At 35.4% G+C, this 19862-nt stretch overlaps 1 protein-coding gene across 1 annotated transcript in view; it reads right to left on the minus strand.

Annotated features, from left to right (window-relative positions):
- The window catches only part of DCDC1 (doublecortin domain containing 1), a 414959-nt gene that overhangs the window by 173010 nt on the left and 222087 nt on the right, over positions 1–19862 (minus strand). Inside the window, exons 15-18 of the mRNA XM_040638911.1 lie at positions 19710–19828; positions 12723–12783; positions 4535–4669; positions 3974–4131 (exon numbers count right to left, since the gene is read on the minus strand). Coding sequence (XP_040494845.1) covers positions 3974–4131; positions 4535–4669; positions 12723–12783; positions 19710–19828 — 473 coding nt within the window. The remainder of the gene's footprint in view (positions 1–3973; positions 4132–4534; positions 4670–12722; positions 12784–19709; positions 19829–19862) is intronic.

Here is a 19862-nt window from a genome sequence, read left to right on the forward strand (position 1 = left end):
AACCTATCATGAACTAAGAACTTCAGATTAAAGACCTCACACAGTAAGAGATTTTCTTTTTTCTTCAAAAAAAATATTTTTTTTCCCATTACAAAAAAAAAAATAATAAAGATCAATAATCAGACTGCTTTTCACAAATATTTGAAATGTGTATCAAATTAAATGATTCCATAGATGGGAAAGCCTGGTCTTTGGGTTTGTGGTGATTGTTATAGTATTTTTTTAAGGCTATAATTCAAAATAATCCACCCATTCAAAATGGCAATAGTCCAATCAAATTTTTACGATGTAATACACATAAAATATTAGTAATAACTTAAAATGACTATTCAGTATGACGACATCCTGTTATAAAATCATTGGAATAAATACTACTAGGAATGAATAATAAAACAGTGGTTAAGAGCACAGTCTATAGGTACAAATGGTTGTGGGTTTGAATCCCATCTTTCCCATCTCCAGCTGTATAACTGAGCACATTATGAAATAACTCTGAGCCTCAGTTGTTGCATCTTTATGAATTTTAAGAGTCCCTCTACCTTCAGATTATCATGACAATAATTAAATAAAATTATCACATTATTATAAGAATAAGTACTTTCAGTAGCAGTGGACACTTGGTAAATATTCCACAAAAGACAGCTATTAGTTACTTATCACAAAATTTAGTATATACAAAGCTGAACTGAACCACCTTTCGAGGTGGGATATACCTTGGCTAATCATGACAAGTTATAGTCACCTTATTAGAAAGAGGTTTTTAAAAATCTCTAATCCATTCAAGTGCAAGCCTTGTAAATCAGTAAATCTAGGCTGTTGGATTCAACAAGAAATCAGGGGTTCACAGTCTCCTTTTATATTTTCTACCTCTTATTTAGCCGTCACTGAAAGCTGTATATATTGACATATCTTTTATTATTTCCTTTCTAAACTGTTCCACTTTATTTAAAGGTCCCTTTCCAAGATATCCAGTCAAAATGATAGGCCCCATTTGAAAGCCTAAAGATTTGGAATAATCACTAAGACAAGAACATGAACGGTTAGGCAGAATAATATAGAAGCTAAGCAAAAGACCTGGGGCTCAGATAGGCCTGCCTTACATTACTACGTGGAAGGCCGTCAGCAAAGTAACTTAATCTCTCTGTGCCTCAATTTCCTTATCAGTAAAAGAGAGATGAATAACTCTATTTTACATCCCACATAGGTTATTGAGCAATAATGCACATAAAACACTTAAGCAAAGTCAGTATATGTTATTAAAAATTGAATGTTATCTTTCATTTTCACGTACTACCTGCCCATAACTACCAATCTCTCTGTCTTTCCCCAAATTTGACTGCTTGTGGTTCTCTCCTTCTTTGGCTATTCTAAGGAAATACATGCATTTATATCTCTGTATCTTTTTATTCTTTTCAATTTTATGTTCTTTCTCCAGATTATTTGCTCATTAATGGTTTTTGTTCTAAAATTCCATTTCTTTCTTCAATTTCCACAACTCAGATCATTTCACAGTATTCCTTTATTTTTTTGTAATGATTTTATTCTGTATTTTGTAAAATTATCATTGATAAAAGCAAGGAAATGTAAAGCCCTCTTTTAAAGCTGTGATAATATAATGCACCGATTCTCTTATATTTGGACTGCATGTAAACCTAACAAGACAACCTAAGGTTCACAGTAATCAATATGCCAAATTCAGTACCATGTTCTAATTTTGCCCAACAATTCTTTCCAAAATGGGAAGAAAGTAATTGCTCTAAGTACTTACTCTCTACTCAAAATAACTTTGTTAAGGAACAGAAAGAAGGAGAGAAACTGAAATTACATCTATTATGGTAAATTGTGGGGGTGGAGAGGAGAATGAGGATAAATCCCTGTGGCTTTAAGAAAAAAAAGAGGACTGGAAGTGTTGCTGTAGCCTGAGACACAGATCCTGAGGGATGCTCACTAAGATAAGGACCCCGGGAATTTTCTTATGAAATAAAATCCCAACCGTGGTTAGTCAATCCCTATTGACTAAAAATCACAAATCTAACCACAACCCCTATGAGAAACTGTTTTCTACTCTACTTATTTTCAGCACATTTTCAAGAACTACTCATTGAGTGCTTACTACGTTCCTGGAAATTCAAAGACATGTAATTCTAACAATTCAAACAAGTATTATGTTATGTAACTGACGTTAACTGCTTTGTTGTTTGTTTTTCTGTTTGTACTGTGGGATTTTGGGTTCGCTAATACTATATGCCTTTCTCCCAGTGTTCCATTGTCAGACTGTACTGCTTCAGGGGAGATACAACCAAAAAATACAGAAGACAAATCCCTCGACCACTCAATGTCCTCAACCCTCAGAGAAAAATTTCCAGGCTGGGGAAGGAGAGAGTCATCGAGAATTAGGTGAGTTATCACTGGAGTCCCTGCACATTGACCCACAAGGACCTGGGCCAGCAGGAGACAAACATGGAAATCCCCTACAGGTTTCCGAAATCCAGGAGCAGCAGGAACCTGTGCCTCCTTGAGTAGAACCCAGTATAATGACAAGCCCCCTCATGCTCTCAAAAAACGTAGAGTAGAAATGGCTGCCAAGTGAGTCTAGAAAGGCCAACAACAATGGTCTCATAAAACCGTATTTAAGTTCCCCAGTGGCCCAGTTCTCCCCGAGTTCCCACTTTACATGAAAACTTCGAAGACTGCTCCCAAGGGCCTGCCATTCTAGTGACCTGAACAGAGAGGCCTGGTTGAATTGCTGGGGCTTTGTGGCCGTGTTCTGGGGTATTGGTGAGTTAAGAATCTTACATACGATTAAAAAGCAAGTAGCGGGAAAAGAACTAGAACTTAGTTTTTGTACAGGTCTGGGATATTCCTAGACTATGATACAGCAAGGTACTAAATTTGTTCTTTTGTTTATCTGTGCCCTGTCTTACTCAAAACAACGAAACCGAAGTGAGGTTTAGATAACAAAGAGACAATAAATTGAAAAGTCCCTTTTGTTATCAGGAAAAAAAAAATGTTCCTCTCCTCTAAAAATCTGAGGCAGGAATATATAATTTAAGAATATAAGATAGCTTTTAAATGAAATAAAAGCTGTCATATTGCATACCTTAAACTTATACAATGTTATATGTCAACTCTATCTCTATAAAGCTGGAAAGGTTTTTAAAAAAGAAGTTAAAAGTTGTCATTTTTTTCTTTCTTCATGCAACTGACATTTCTATCTACAGTTAGAATATTTAAAGTTAGGAATTCTCTCGAATGTTAGAAAGTACAGTAAGAATTATATTACTCTTTAAGAGCACTTCAGGCAATAGTTAATTTCTAACTATTATTATATTAAAATTGCAATTTGTAACATTATTTTGTGAATTATAACATCAAACTGAACAAAATAATAATAACGCTGCTACTACTAATAATAAACATCGACTTTAACTTTCCAATTAAATAAAGAGGATCAAAGAAATAGTTTCTATTTTCCAACCAAGGGTGATTTTCAATTGGTTAGCAAAATCATTGGTTAGTTTTATTCTATAGAAATTATGTCAATTTTTAAAATTATCACTGCTTAAGACCATCCAATGTGCATTTATCCTCAGGTCTAAATATAATAATCTTGTCATGGAACACAAAAAGAATTGTCTATACGGGTCTGATGTTCTTAAAACCTCTTGGTATTTTCACAATTGGATATATGCTCAGTATCACTCTAATTATGTTATTTCAGAGTATTTTAGTGAGATCCCAGGACAGCAACCCTTCCTAAGTATACTTATAAACAATACCATGCATCAAACTTTAATGAAATACACATGAATGTCACCTCTCTTCATCAAATGTGACCTGAAAATGAATGTGCTTGCAAGCCAAAGGGCTTTTGAGATATTTCAATAATCTTCAAGAAATCAATCTTACATGAAACTGAAGGAAAACATCGAATGTCATTGAGCAATAAAGCTCTGTTCTGTCAGTGCCCTACCTCTGAGCAGAAGCCTTAGGATGTTTCTCTTCCAGTTTCCTCACCAGTGCCACTGTCAGTTGCCTTGTCTCCCCAAGAGAACCTTCTGGCATTAAATGGGTGTCTGAAGGCTCTGGTAGTTGCTTCAGACCAGGGATGCTGGCACTTTCTTGCAGAACCTAAGAAATGAAATATAACAATAATGTAGCTAATTTTCATTGAGTGGAAATATCTAAGCTACATATGCCCCAAATTTAACATTACACTTTCCAGGGTTCCTCCAGTCTTCCTCATTCAGCACAAAAATCATTTGTATGCAACCAGAAGAAAAGGCAGCAGTCCTAATGAAAGCTACAAGGTCATCCACTATTTAATAAAATAATGTTTATATGAGTATATATAGATGTTTATATAAATATAAACGTGCATATAGATATTTATATTATGTGTATGATTTTAAACAATCAGTATCACTAAGATGTGAATTTGTGCTTGTCTCCTGAAAACAACTTGAACAGTTTCTCTTTTCAAAATACATTTTAGAGATCTATTTCTGTCTTGCCTCTGGCTCACTACACTGACCTCTTCTGCTAAGCTGCCACCATGTTCCTGATGAGTTGTAGTCCGGGCACCATGGTGAATGTGATACTCTGTCTGGGTCACATCCACTTGTCCAGTTAGCTCCTCTAGGTAGGTCAGAACAAACTGAGGATAAGCCTGGAGGAAAGGGAAAAAAAATAAAAGTAGTACTAGCCTTGCCAGTAACTGCCAATAATCTATACAACTGGAATGATGAGAGGATAAATTAAATTCATAGTAAACAGATCTGACTTTAATGCACCTTATTATCCACTTCAGATCAAAATCAAGCCAAATAACTTGAATATTAGGTTTTCAGTTAGTTGTTTAATCTGATCAAGTTTAACTAGATCGCTAATCTTCACTCTTAGATGATAGTATTAAAATATTAAAGCCATCTTATATAATAATAGCTAACATTTATTGAGTTATTTCTACATACAATATGCAATTGCTGTATTGTCTGAGAATATTCAATTCTGCTCCAGAAGACAAGAAAACAAATGGGATGGATGAAATTCATTAGCTGCATTAAGCATAGATAAGCAAGTTAGTAAGCTGAGGACTATCAAGCAAAATAAGGAGAGCATAAGTCTATGAACACAGATAGATAGGGATAGACGGGCAAAAATAGGCATTTAATAGTCATGATTTGCTAAATAACGAATGAAGCAACAAATACTTATGACACCCTAAGTATAAATGAAGCACCTGAGACACACAATAATTGTGAGATCTTTAATTGGCCACCTATTGCCGACTTTGATTTTGTATTTGACTTCGATTTTGGATTTTCAGGCAAATAAAATGCATAGTTGCCCATCGGGCTAACTGGAGAGCATAGCTATTGGCCAAGTGTACTTGCCAACAAACTCTCTTATGGAGTAAGTGTGTGTTGTTTCCTCAGACACCTTTAGTATGTTGGGCTCCCTTGTTTAAATTTCCACTCTGGTCCTTGTAACCACATCATCAGCAGGGAAAGGTGAGGCAACAGAGAGACGATATGTCAACTTTGCGGAGATTCAGCTACTATGACTCTTTAATACACTTACACCTTAAGTGTGTTTTACCCAGCCCACCTCTCTTACCATACATTTTGCTTCATATTTCAAATTGATTGAATAAACTGTGATCTGAACATTTCCTTTGGTCTGTGCACCTTTCTGTTCCATGAACTCTGTGATAGTCTATCTAGGAGCGTACTTGGAAACTACTATTGCATCAGAGTAATTGCCACATGACCATATATTTACATTTTAATCCTTGCTACAGCCCTTTGAAATTGGTACTATTATTTCGCCCATTTTAAAAATAAGGAAACAGACAAAAGGAGGTTAAGCAACTTGCTCAGTGTCATCCAGCTTGTTTACTAGCCTGTAAAACCTAGACACCCTGCCTCAAGTATGATATAAACTTCTTTTGTAAAGTGGAGAACTAAAGTTCTGACAAAAATATGAATGGGTGTTCAGGGGGCAATTAAAGGGCACTAAAATCCTTATATTGCTCTGGAAAAAGAGGTATTGAATAACTTAAACATTTTTTTAGAAACTGTATAACTAAATATGCATGTTAAAAATGTAAGGGGCTCCAGAATCTTAAGTGCATATTACTAAGTGAAAGAAGCAACCTGAAAAGGCTACATATTGTATGATTCCAACCACATGACATTCTGTAAAAGGCAAAACTATGGACATAGTAAAAAAAAAAATCAGCAATTGTCAGGGATTAGGAGGAAGATGAATGGGCAGACCACAGAGAATTTTTAGGGCAGTGAAACAATTCTACATGATACTATTATGGTGGCTCAATGTCATTATACATTTATCCAAACTCAAATATACAACACTATGAGTGAACCCTAATGTAAACTATGGATTTGGGGTCATAATGTGTCAATGTAGATTCATCAGCTGTAACAAATGACCACTCTATGGGGCATGTCAATAGTGGGGGAGGTTGTACATATGTGGGGAAATGAGGTATATGAGAACTCTTTGTATTTTCCACTCAGTTTTGCTGTGAACTTAGAGCTGCTTTAAAAAATAAAGTCTATTAAAAAAATGTAAGCGACTTCACCAAAAGTACAAGTGACAAAAGCAAAAATAGCTAAATTATACTACATCAAAATTTAAAACTTTTGTGCTACAATGTCATCAAAAAATAAAAGGGCAACTTACAAAATGGGAGAAAATATTTGCGAATCATATGTTTGATAAGGGATGTGTATACTGAATATATAAAGAACTTTTACAACTCTATAATAAAAAGATAAATAATCAAATTTAAAAATTAGCAACGGACCTGGGTAGAAGATAATTCTCCAAAGAGGGTATACAAATGGCCAACAAACACATGTAAACGTCATGGCTTTGATTCTGACAGTTGTAAATCCCTTGTATTCTGATAGTAGTTTCACGTTTTGCATCCTCTAACAGAGGTAAAGACATTTTATCTAAGTTTACTTCGGAGGTATATTTCCCTCTTATTGGAAGAAGGCATACCTGGAACATGGGAAACTTCAATATATATCCAATGAGATGGATGAGGCCATGCCCAAAACGTAGAAGCATGATGTATCTGAATATTCTGCTAGACATAGCAGAAGCGAAGACCAAAAAAAGGAAAAAAAAACGTCATGGGCTTTGCTTCCTGGAGTTGGCAGTCTAGCTAAGGTGGCAGACATACACAAGTAACAGAGTGACGAGTTCTATTATTCATCCTCCCACCAAGTATTTGGAGAGATTTAAAAATTGTCCTGGCTTCCCTTTTTTCTGATTATAAATGCTTTTTATAGAAACTTAGAAAATACAGAGAAACTTAAAGAAAGTAAGTATTCATCCTCCTACCACTTGTTTTTTGTAGAAACTTCCTGTTTTGCTTCTACACACACACACACACAATGTCTTTGATACAGTATAAATAAATGTTTTATCTGATTTTTCTCAATCACATTACATTTCCTCTGTCATCATCAATTATTCTACATTAAACCACAAATATAAATACAAAGAAGAAATGTACATGTTTGTTTTCTCACATTTTCTTCAACATTAGATATTCCTAGTTTTATATCTACTGATATTGAAGAGGGAGAAAATAATGCCTCATTGTTTTACATTTCTTTAATTTTTAGGGAGGCTGAAATTTTTTATTTGGTTTGGTTCTTCTAATTTTTCTTCTGTCATATATTTCCTTTTTATGTCCTTTACCTGTGTTTCTTTTGAAATGTTTATCCTTTTCTACTGCTTTATCAAGCTTACTATATATTAAGGGTACTATCCTATCTCTGACATTTATATTGCAAAGATTTTCCCTGTTTGTCATATTTCTCTATTTACTCTTCCTTATGCTATTTAAGATTTAGGAGTTTTTAAAATTTTATATACTCAAAGTCATTAGTCATTTTCTTTGTGGATTCTATGTTTGCATGCTCATAAAGATGTTTACTCACTACTAGTCTTGGTTAGATGCTTTGTGTTTTTCCTTTTTTTATTTAAATAAAATTAATTAACATATAGTGTATTACTAGTTTCAGAGGTAGAGTTCAGGGATTCATCAGTCTTATATAACACCCAATGCTCATTACATCACATGCCCTCCTCAATGTCTATCACCCCAAATATCACTCCCCTCCCCTCCAGCAACCCTCAGTTTGTTTCCTATGATTAAGAGTTTCTTATGGTTTGTCTCCCTCTCTGATTTTGTTTTGTTTTATTTTTCCCTCCCTTTTCCTATGATCCTCTGTTTTGTTTCTTAAATTCCACATATGAGTGAGAACATATGATAATTGTCTTTCTCTGATTGACTTATTTCACTTAGCATAATACCCTCTAGTTCCATCCACATTGTTGCAAATGGCAAGTGTTCATTTTTTGATGGCTGAGTGGTATTCCATTGTATATATATATGCCACATCTTCTTTATCCTTTCATCTGTTGATAGACATCTGGACTCTTTCTATAGTTTCAGCTATTGTGGACATTGCTGATATAAACATTGGGGTGCAGGTGCCCCTTTGAATCACCACAGTTGTACCTTTGGGGTAAATACCTAGTACAGCAATTCCCAGGTTGTAGGGTAGCTCTATTTTCAGCTTTTTGAGGAACCTCCATACTGTTTTCTGGAGTGGCTGTACCAGCTTGCATTCCCACCAACAATGTCAGAGGGTTCCCCTTTCTCTGCATCCTCATCAACATTTGTCGTTTCCTGACTTGTTGATTTTAGCCATTTTGACCGATGTGAGGTGGTATCTCATTGTGGTTTTGATTTGTATTTCTCTGATGCCTAGTGATGTTGAGCATTTTTTCATGTGTCTGTTGGCCATTTGTATGTCTTCTTTGCAGAAATGTCTGTTCATGTCTTCTGCCAATTTCTGGATTGGATTCATTTGTTCTTTGGGTGTTGAGTTTGGTAAGTTCTTTATAGATTTTGGATACTAGCCCTTTATCTGATAAGACATTTGCAAATATCTTCTCCCATTGCGCCAGTTGTCTTTTGGTTTTGTTGACTATATCCTTTGCTGTGCAAAAGCTTTTTTTCTTGATGAAGTCCGAATAGTTCATTTTTGCCTTTGTTTCCCTTGCCTTAGGAGATGTGTCTAGCAAGAGGGTCACAGGTCACAGAGGTTGCTGCCTGTGTTCTCCTCTAGGATTTTGATGGATTCCTGTCTCACATGTAGGTCTTTCATCCATTTTGAGTCTATTTTTGTGTATGGTTTAAAAAAATGATCCAGTTTCATTCTTCTGCATTCTCTCTCTCCCTCTCTCTCTCTCAAAAGAAAAATTCTACTTTTTATTTTTTCCAAGTTGTATAAGTAGTCTTGGTCTTTCTGTGACTTCCTCTCCACTAACCTAGTCCTTCTGGCTCAGGAAAGTGGTAAAGTCAGAAACAGGACAAGGGGAAAGCTAGGGTGAACCTCAGGATGAAGTTGGACAAAAAGCATTTAAAAATGCTTTGACATTTGATACCTATGTCAAATTCTCTGCTTAGGAGCAGAGCTAAAAGTGTATAGTCCTGGCTGAGTTAGTGAGTGGGTTGGAATTTTAGTGTGCCAACAGATAACTACTCAAGGAAATGGTATTACATCAATTTTTAAATTTAAATTGTATCAAAGTCTCTAAATTTCTAAAACGATGCAGGCCATGAAATAACAGCTCAACAGTGTCATTCTAGAACACTAGAGAAATAAAGCTATTATTTTTATCAGTCAGGGTCCAATAAGGAGATATAATCCACACAGTAATTTGAATAGGAAAAGTTTAATATAACAATTAGTAACAGAGGACTAGAGTGTCAGGAAATTGGCAAGTAAGAGTTAAAGAGAACACTGAAGAATGTGCGAATAGCAGGTGTGGAGCAGCCAGTACTGCTAGACCTGAGACAGAATGCTCAAGGAAGAGGCCTGACCCAAGGCTGAGATCCAAACCACATGAAAAAGGGCACAGCCAGCCATGGCTCACTTGATGTTGAATTAGTCCCTGAGGCAGCTCACCCACAGAATTTACTATAAATCTGCCTTTGGAGCACCAGGAGAAGCTGTCCACAGGGAGGTGCCTAGCTGGTGACACTCCACTATAAAGTCACCCACAAGGAACATGCTCAAGGAAACCATTCATAGGAAGGTGCCCCACTGGCAGTACTCTGCTGTGAAGCTGCCTGAGGCAGGTGCCTGGCAAAAAATTGTAGATCTGGAACTAAGAGAGAATACATTGATAACCATCATGCTCTGTGTTAGAGGTTGAATTGTGTCATGCCCCCCCCCCCAAGAAGTACACTGAAGTCCTAACCATTGGTACCTGGGAATGTGACCTTATTTGGAAATAAGGTCTCTGCAGATGTAATCAATTTAATATTAGGCCCTTAGGGTGGGCCCTAACCAATATGACTGGTGTCCTGGGAAGAGAAAAATTTGGACACAGACACACACATGGAGGAGAATGGTGTATGAAGATTCAGTCACAGAAGGAGATGGCCATAGATGGAGGTAGAGATTGGAGTTATGCTGCCATGGTCAAGAATGTCTGGGAATGCCAGAAGATGGAAGGGGCATGGAAGAATCTTCCCCAAGAGGATTCAGATGGTGCACAGCACTGTTAGCACCTGATTTCAGACTTCTGGCCTCCACAATTGGAGAGAATACCTTTCTGTTGTTTAAGCCACCTGGTTTATGGTACTTTGTTACAGCAGCCCTAAAAAATTAATATACCACATATGTCCAGTTTCATTCATCTGAGTAATTTAGCATTTCTGAAATCATAATGGTGGGATCTTGAGGCAAACACTAACAGATATCATGTGACTAATCTAATTTTTGCCTTTCTTAGTTATTGGTGATTGATTAGCATTCCATTTAGATTTGGAGTTATAGAACCAGAAGAAAATCTTGAGAACTCAAGGTCAGTATCCTCACTTTACTGAAGCAAATTTTTATGTACATATAATATACATACAGAAGAGTACATAAATCATAAGTTTACTATTCAATCCATTTCCACATAGTGAATATCCATTTAATTAACCACCCAAGTCAAGAAAGGGAACATAACACCACACCTGAAGCACTTCTCATGACCCCTTTCAGTCACTAACCTCCTTCAACTATAGCCACTCTCCTGATTTCTCACACAACAGATTTTTTTGGTTTTGCTTGGTATTAAAGTTTAAATAACTGTAATCATGAAGTGTATATATTCTTATATCTGGTTTCTTTGTAAACCATTTTATTTGTGATATTCATAGACATTGTTATGGGTAATTATAGTTTATTGGCATTGCTATCCTCCAGAGTCAGAAAACTAATGCCCATGATCCAAATCTAACTGACCCCCTGTTTCTGTAAGTAAAATTTTATTGCAACACAGCCATACCATTTATTTACATATTATTTATGGCCACTTTCAAGCTACAAAGTCAGGGTTGAGAAATTGGGACAGGGATTGCATGGCTCACAAAGTGCCAAATATTTAGTATCTGGTCCTTTACGGAAGTTTTCCAACTCTGCTATATAGTATTCCATTGAATATATATATATCTCACAATTTATTTATCCATTTATTCTACTGCTAATAAGCATTTCTATCATCTCCATGTTGAGACTACTACAATCAGTGCTGCTATTATTAACATTTTAGTAAATATCTTTTCCTTAAGATAAGTAATTAATTCCCTTTAGCATTAAACTAGTAGGGGAGTTGTTGCTGAGTTGTATAGATATGTTCAACTTTAGTAACTATTGCCAGTTTTTCAAAGTGCCAATCTCTTCATTTTAATGACTAAGAAAACTTATGTAGGTATCTTTTTGATATTTACTGCAGCATTACTCACAATAGCCAAGATATGGAAACAACCTAAGTGCCAACTGATGAATGGATAAAGAAGATGTGATATATACAATGGAATATTCATCAGCCATGACAGAGAAGGAAATCCTGCCATTTGCTATGACATGGATGGACCTTGAGGGCATTATGCTAAGTGAGATTAGTTAGGCAAAAGACAAACACTGCATGATATCATGTATATGTGGAATCTAAAAGAGCTGAACTCATAGAAACTGAGAAAGGAATGGAGGTTACCACGGGCTAGAGGATGAGGGAATTCAGATATCGTTCACTGGTGTAAATCTGCAACTATTAGATCAATAAGTCTTGGAGACCTAATGCACAGCATAATGATTATAGTCAACAATAATGTATTACATACTTGAAAGTTTTTAAGAGAGTAAATCTTAATCTCCACAAAAAAAGAATTATATGGTGTGATAGATAGTGAATGCTAGATAATATCATATTTCAATATATAAAGTAACAAATCAACATGTTATATATCTTCAATTTATACAATGTTATATATCAATTATACTTCAATAAAAAAATAATAAATTAAATTAAATTTAAAATAGAAAGGAAAAAAAAAAAAAAACTGGTGCCCTGAAATGGTAGGTCCTATCATAGTGATGAATCAGAAAGAATTATTTTTGGTTTTGGAAAACTTGTATTTTAAAGTCAAACAAAACCTCACAGGAAAGTACTGAGTTAAATTAAGTTAAATTCTAAACTCCTGGGCACAGAGAAATATTTGTGCAGAAAAAGCATTTCTTGCTCTCAACAATAAGAATATTTATAAGAATATTTATAAGAATCTGGGAACGCAAAAATTTAGGAATTAAAGCTGTGGCTTATAAAGTCCTTACCTTAGAATAAATGCAGCTGTCAGTTCCAAACACCCACTTCTGAGAATTATCTCCTTTATGTCTGTAATGAAAATGTAATTTAGAGACTGACAACTTTTCACCACACTGAAACATTCTATAGGTTTCTAATGAAAGGATCATTTTCCACATCCCAGCAGGAGAACTGCCCAGACTCTCCCAAGGATTCTACCATGCTACCATCACCACTACTACCTCAGCAACGGAAGCCTTCATTCCCTAAGACAACAATTTCCTTGGTACCCAAAGTGGTGGTGGGGGTGGGGGTGGGGGTGTGTGTATTACCCATGACACAGTGATTAGGAGTTTTAGAGAATAAAGAGAATCAATAAAAATATTATAGAAATTTCTGTCCCCAAGAAAGATCCTCTCTCTATGAGGCAGAAAGAGGCCTAATTATGTATAAGGATTAAGAGGATAGGATGGAAAAGGTTACCATGGAAAATTAGGAACCCCAGACACCTGTTTCTGAAATGACCAGAAAATTTTATTAAGAAATATCAGATTTTTTAAACTAAATCTGAGTAAAAAAAGAAAAACTAGAATGTGATGAACTTAATCATGCCTAAATTAACTAATCATGTATTCATTAATATTTAGAAATCTTACAAAGGTAGGACAAATGAATTAAATTAAGTGTAATGGGATGTTAAACAAGACTTCCTACTGCCTCTGAGTTTTGACAGAAATTTCAATGGTTGGGAATAAGAGGTGTCAGGTAATGCTCTATTCTAAAGCAAGGCACTTTATGATCTGGGTGGAACATGTCAAGGCAGTAGTCCAAACTGGTTGAGTGTGCATTAGCCTTTTACCTACATCCAGTTTATATTAGAAAATGTGAAGAATTCTTGGGCATGTTGAGATAGATACTTGATAATACTGTAGGTTTCCAAGCCCTATCCTCAGAATTTTGATTCTGAAGGTCTGGACACCCCAAAATCTACATTAACAGATATTGCGAGTGATTCCAATCATAAGAACTCTAGGGAATTTGGATGTGTGTGGTCTAGGGATCAGACTTTTAAAAACACTGAACTACAGTGATGAGAGCAGTGGGGGAAGGAAAGACCACATACTTATTATAAAGGAGAATTGATTTGATGATTGAACAAATGGGGTGGAGGTTAGAGACAGAAGGCAAGGTTAAGTCCCAGATGTCAAATTTGGGTAAAGAAGAAGAGAACGTGACACTATGAAAAGAAAGTGAATTTAGAATGGAGAAGAGGAAACAGGGATGTGAGAAAACATGAATACTTAGGTGAATTTTTTCATGAAACATCTTTCAAGGTCTAATTGACCCCTAAGCTAAGAATCTTGTTATCATGTTTTAGACAAATATAATTGTTGCTCTATTTCAGCACTGGGTGGGATGGGGGAAGTATTAGGAGAATTAGTCCTTCTGGAGAGATTTTTATGTTGTAATTAATAAAGGAAAAGAGAAGCTTTAAAATTTTTTGACATAGTGTCCTGAACTAAAATATATGATTTTAAGAATGATATTCATTATCCAAAACAACAACACATAGACTGAGAATTTGAAGGGAACTGAGATGAATAAAGTAAGATGCAGAGAAATGAAGTGAGCTGGTCAAAAATCACAGAGCTAGGTAGTATCAGATAGATACTAGAACCCAGAGTACCTGACTTTCAGCTCGACGTCTTCTCAATTAGATTGGAAAAGTACAACACAAATTACTTGGTGTTACTTGATGATTAAAAATGGAATCAACAGTTTAGGCTCACTGATTAGAATTTGATGCACAATCTTAGTGACTTAAAACACTTTGGTATGAACACAGATTTTTTTATACAATTGTGCTCATATAATCTCTAAATGTTCTCATACTATACAAATTCTCCTGAGGTACTAAAAAAGCTCATGTTTCAACAACTAAATGAAGAAATAATAAAAACAACATTATTGCTGGTCTTTAAGGTTGTCAATCCCCAGCTTATAACTACACTCCTTTCAAAAATAATAATAGAATGGCTGCTGCAATGCTTTGATGGAAATGTGCTGGGTTTTGATAAAACTCAGATCATTTTAATGTGGAACAGCTATAACTCAGTACAACACTATTGCTTATAGGCAATTCCTCCAGTTGCATAAATTATTGTGAGCATATTTCTTCAAGATAAATAAAGTGGAAAATGTTAACTTTTCAAAGTGTAAGACCTCTGCAATTGGTAATTAATATACTGATGCAAAACTGTAAAATCCAGAATTTTGTCTTTTAATTGAATTATAGTATTGACTTGAGGATGAATGTAGTTATAAATACATAAATACATCAATTTCAGTTTTGATTTCCTGCATTTGTAGCATTTTTTCCCTAAATAATAATACAACAGGAGAGATGTTTACCAGATTGTCAACAGTGTGAGGACAGAGATCACATGTGACCTAAGAGCTGATCCCAGTGTCTGGCATATGATAGAAGATTAAAGGTATCTTTGAATAAATAGATACATGAATAAAATGTCAAAAATGTTATCACCCTAAAAATTAATAAGGCCATTATGAAAAATGTTTTGAATTTAATATACGGCAGTTTAATTGGATCTTCTTAGTGGGTAGCTAAAGAACATAAATTATACCTTGGTTAAGAAAATAAGAAATAATTCTGAAAGAAATACAAATTTCCTAGCATTTCTCAAATTTTATCACAGCTCAAATTCTGTTCAAGAATTGCCTAGGAAATTTTGCGAACATCATGTAGTTTCAAATCATATATAAGCCTTGAGAGCTTGCTAGTAATTTCCCTATCAGGAGTCTCTCTAAGCATATATCTATAAATGTTACCTTTAAACTTTATTACCAAAGCTATAAAACACAAGTCTCTCATGTGGCATCTACACTAAACAGGATGAGAAGATATCATTCTAATATATAACACCTTCTTTAAAAAATAAAATTCCTACAAACACAAGTGCATCTGTTTATTTTTCAAGACATTTTATATGTAAAGAAATCAAACTTAGATCCAATATGCAATGATGCTCATATGGGACTGAATTAGAAAAAACCATAGAATTTCTTCTTTTTGGTAAACAAGCAGCAAGCTAAAAAGATTTTTTTATAGAGAAACAAATACAAACTTTAAAAATAGCAATAACAGTATCAATAATAAGAGAAGGAGAGGAAAATGAAGAAGCAGTATTCCATCCAAGAATCAAAATTATAAATATCATGACATGTGCTGGACTAAGTTCTGGTCCTGGATCTGACATTAACAAGATCAGATATATGACCTTTCTAGAACATTTAGTCTCTAGTGGACTTGGAATTTCTTATAAAGGTAATGAATTATTATCATTATCACAATCACCACCACCACCACTGTTATTACTTCTACTCACAAAGAAGGGTTTAGAGTAGATGCTCTTTAGTGTCCTTCTCTCTCTGAAAGCATAGGACTTCCAAGACTAGTCACATACACTCCTTTTACAGGTGTGAAAAGAATTCTCTGCCCTGGGATGCTTGCTCATTGAGTATCCATATGCATTTTACCATTGCTATTGGGAATCTGTAAAATGTGCACACACACACACACACACACACACACACTTTTCTTTGAAATGTGCCATTTATCAGAGAGTAGAGGCAAGAAGGCAGCCCATAACCACAGTGCAGTTAGGGGAAATTTCATAGGCTAAAGCTCATTATTTCCCAGTTGAGTATAGGGAGGACCACCATCATCATGCTTCACAATTACAAATCTATTTTCCCAGACAGCTTCAGATAGCTCTGGCATCTTGCAAAGCAACGCGGACCAAAGTAGGATCCATAGAGAACAGAGAAAGGGATTTCCCCTCCGTGATTCTTAACACAGTAGGAGTAGAGATAAGAAATTTGATCCATCAATCCAACTGTGAAGTTATACATAGACAATTTTCTATTTGATGTTGACATTTCTAATAGTGTTATCTATATGTTTGAATATGACTTAAACTTCCAATGCATGGCAAGTGGTCCTTTCTACAATGGTGCAGGCTGTCATCCTGCTTTATTCTAACTCTTAGCTTCCTAAACTTCAAGACTTGACCAAAGAGATGATTGTCAATCTCTCTGATTACCTGGTGATGTGCTGTCTGTTTTGCTGTGTGTCTTTTCATCTCTGCACCTAGCACTACACAGCTACACTTGCTGGTTGTAGTTAATGGTGTCCTTAGAGCAGTGTTTGTTTAACCTACTCTAGATTAATGTTGGCTGGTTATCACTCCATTTCCAGCAAGACCTAAGTGGGGGGGGGGAGGAGATGCAAAACACCATAACTGAAAGATTAACATTGAAATAAGGAAGACAGTAAAGATTATCAGACAGGTAACAGAAATGAATGAAGCAGGCTAGAGCTAGACTGAGGGCTGTTATTAGGAACAGTGGAGAATATAGCAAACCGGAGGGTATATGTTCCATCTGAATCTATTCTTGCATCACTGGTAAAATGAGATGATAAAAGTCCAGTACTGCCCATTCTTCTGATTTTTTGCAAGAAAAGATAGAAATATGTAATTTTTTGTGTAAAATCTCCCTATTTCTATAGGCTCACCACCCATTCAAAATACAATAATAATGTGCAGGCCAAACAAAACCCATGGGCCCCAAGTTTGTAATCTCCATAATCTAACCTCTATGGATGAATGGGGGGTGTATGCTGTTTTATTAGTTTGTGAATTTAACACTAAACCCAAATCCTACAAATCCACATTCTTTAAAAATGAAGCAAAATCAAGATTAATTGGTGGTCTTATTAAAGGACTTTGATGCAATTGGTTTGTCTGTAAGATGTCCAAAGTATCGTTAGAAAGAAGCATCTTTGATTTTAAAGTTTATGATTTTTATAATTTTCTATGATTTTCAGGTCACTTGTTAATGACATCGTTGGTCTGCCTTTCATCATAGCCAGATGCACATCACAAAAAGAATATTAAATACACAATATGTGCAAGCACTTGCTATATTGAATAAGAATAAGATGAGTGACACCAAATGAGACATAACCGAACTAATGAGGCATGATATGTTTACAATATTCTCTGTGAGTTGTCAGGTTGCTACTTTAAGTGCTAGTTCTATTATTTTTAGTATTTAAAAGACTATGTGTTGATTCATAGCTTTTGTTAAGATCATATTATACTACTTAGGAGAAAAAGAAAAAATTTTGTCTCTAGAAATTGTATAAGGATATTTATGTTATTTATAATAAAATATGGTTGCGTTTAAAAAAAATAAGGGGGCGCCTGGGTGGCGCAGTCATTAAGCATCTGCCTTTGGCTCAGGGCGTGATCCCAGCATTCTGGGATCGAGCCCCACATCAGGCTCCTCCGCTAGGAGCCTGCTTCTTCCTCTCCCACTCCACCTGCTTGTGTTCCCTCTCTCGCTGGCTGTCTCTCTCTGTCAAATAAATAAATAAAAAATCTTTAAAAAAATTAAAAATTTTTAAAAATTTTTTAAAAATTAAAAAAAAAAAAGACAAACAGGCACTTCAGATACTCTTAGAAAAGATAAATATACTTGAAAAGTACCAGAGGTGAAGTTAACTCTAAAAATCTTGGTCCCTATTGCTTTCTAAAAAACAAAATGTAGCTTCACAGTTAGTGAGAACTTCTGGTTTTCCAAATTTTCTACTGTTTGTTTCCACCTTGCAACAGATTCTGTTTCTCAGATAAAAATCAAGTTGCATTAATATAAAGGCAAATAATCTTCATTTGCATAGGGATACTCCCTTTCCCCCGCATCCACCCATCCTACCTCTCTCCTTCTCTCCTCTTGTCTTCCCTTCTTTCCTGAATTAAACAAAATCTTTCTTGGAAACGGAGATTTTTTCAAGTTAAACTTACTACAGTTTTGTGTTTTTTTTTAATTACCATCTCTTTTCTCACCCATCTCTCTTCTCTCTAGGCAGCAAGGAAATCAAACCACAAAGTGGTTTCAGTCCCACTGAGTTCTGTGACAACCCTGGCCAGAGTAGGAAGTAAACCTCAGTGGGCTAAGGCCAAATCAGCACTAATTTCAGGATCCAGAAAGTCCAGGGAGAGCCCTGGGCATGAAAAGTGGGTTCATCAAGCTATATGTAACCTTTCCGGACACCTGCCATTTTGATCTAAATCATTGGTTAACTTTTCCACTGAGAGTGCTCTTCCCCACCACTTCCCTCCAAAGTAAGCACTCAGTCATTCCTTACCCATTTTGATTTTTTTGTTTGTCCCCCTAGTTTGTCTTTCTGTACTTTTTAAAAACAGCTTTTTTGAGAAACAACTGACATACAACATTGTAAAATATTGCACAACTGACAGACACATATTTAAAGTGTAAAATTTGACAAGTTTTGAAACGTGTACACCTGTTAAAACATCACAACAATCAAGATAATGAACATACCCATATCTCTCGCTCCCCAAAAAGTCACCCCCAAAGTTTCCTTGTGCCCCTATGTAATCTTGCTCTCCTAACCCTCTCCAACCTCCTACCTTCAGGAAAACACTAATATGCTTTATAGATTAGTTACCGAGTCAGCAAAAATAAATAGGAAGGGGACTTTTGATGCCCTACACGTCAGCAATTTTTTGTCTCCTCAATTTTTCTTTGCCAGTTCAGTATTTCATATTCAGAAGATTTAGAAAAGGTTAAGAATACACACAGAACATTAAATATTTAAATTAACAATTAAAATGCATATAAAGAAATGGGTTCCAATAATTATAGAGTAAAGCAGAAGCTTGTCTACAACATAGGTACATGTTGAATACCAACATTTCACTTTTAAAAATACCTAAGAAATACTACCAAACTAAGTGACATACATTTTCAAGCTTATCTGAGATTAGAAAGTTAATATTGGTATTATGAACACAAATTTAAACACCTAATGAATATTCCCTCTAAGCTGGGAGGCATCGTGATTTGCCTGCTCAGAAATCTTGAAATTAACGTTTATTATTTTGAGATACAAAGCTCATAAGCATTACCTTTTCTGTAGGATTAATTTATATCCTTCTAGTGATGTTCCCTCAGCAGCCTTGACTCTGATTGGATGACCAATAGCTAGGCAGCCCTGCGTTATCACTCGGCTCAGGATCATTCCCGTCTTCAATGAATAAAGAGGGGGGAGAAAGGTCTAA

The sequence above is a fragment of the Ursus maritimus genome, unplaced genomic scaffold (genome assembly GCF_017311325.1).
Source record: "Ursus maritimus isolate PB19 unplaced genomic scaffold, ASM1731132v1 scaffold_23, whole genome shotgun sequence".
Lineage (NCBI taxonomy): Eukaryota > Metazoa > Chordata > Mammalia > Carnivora > Ursidae > Ursus > Ursus maritimus.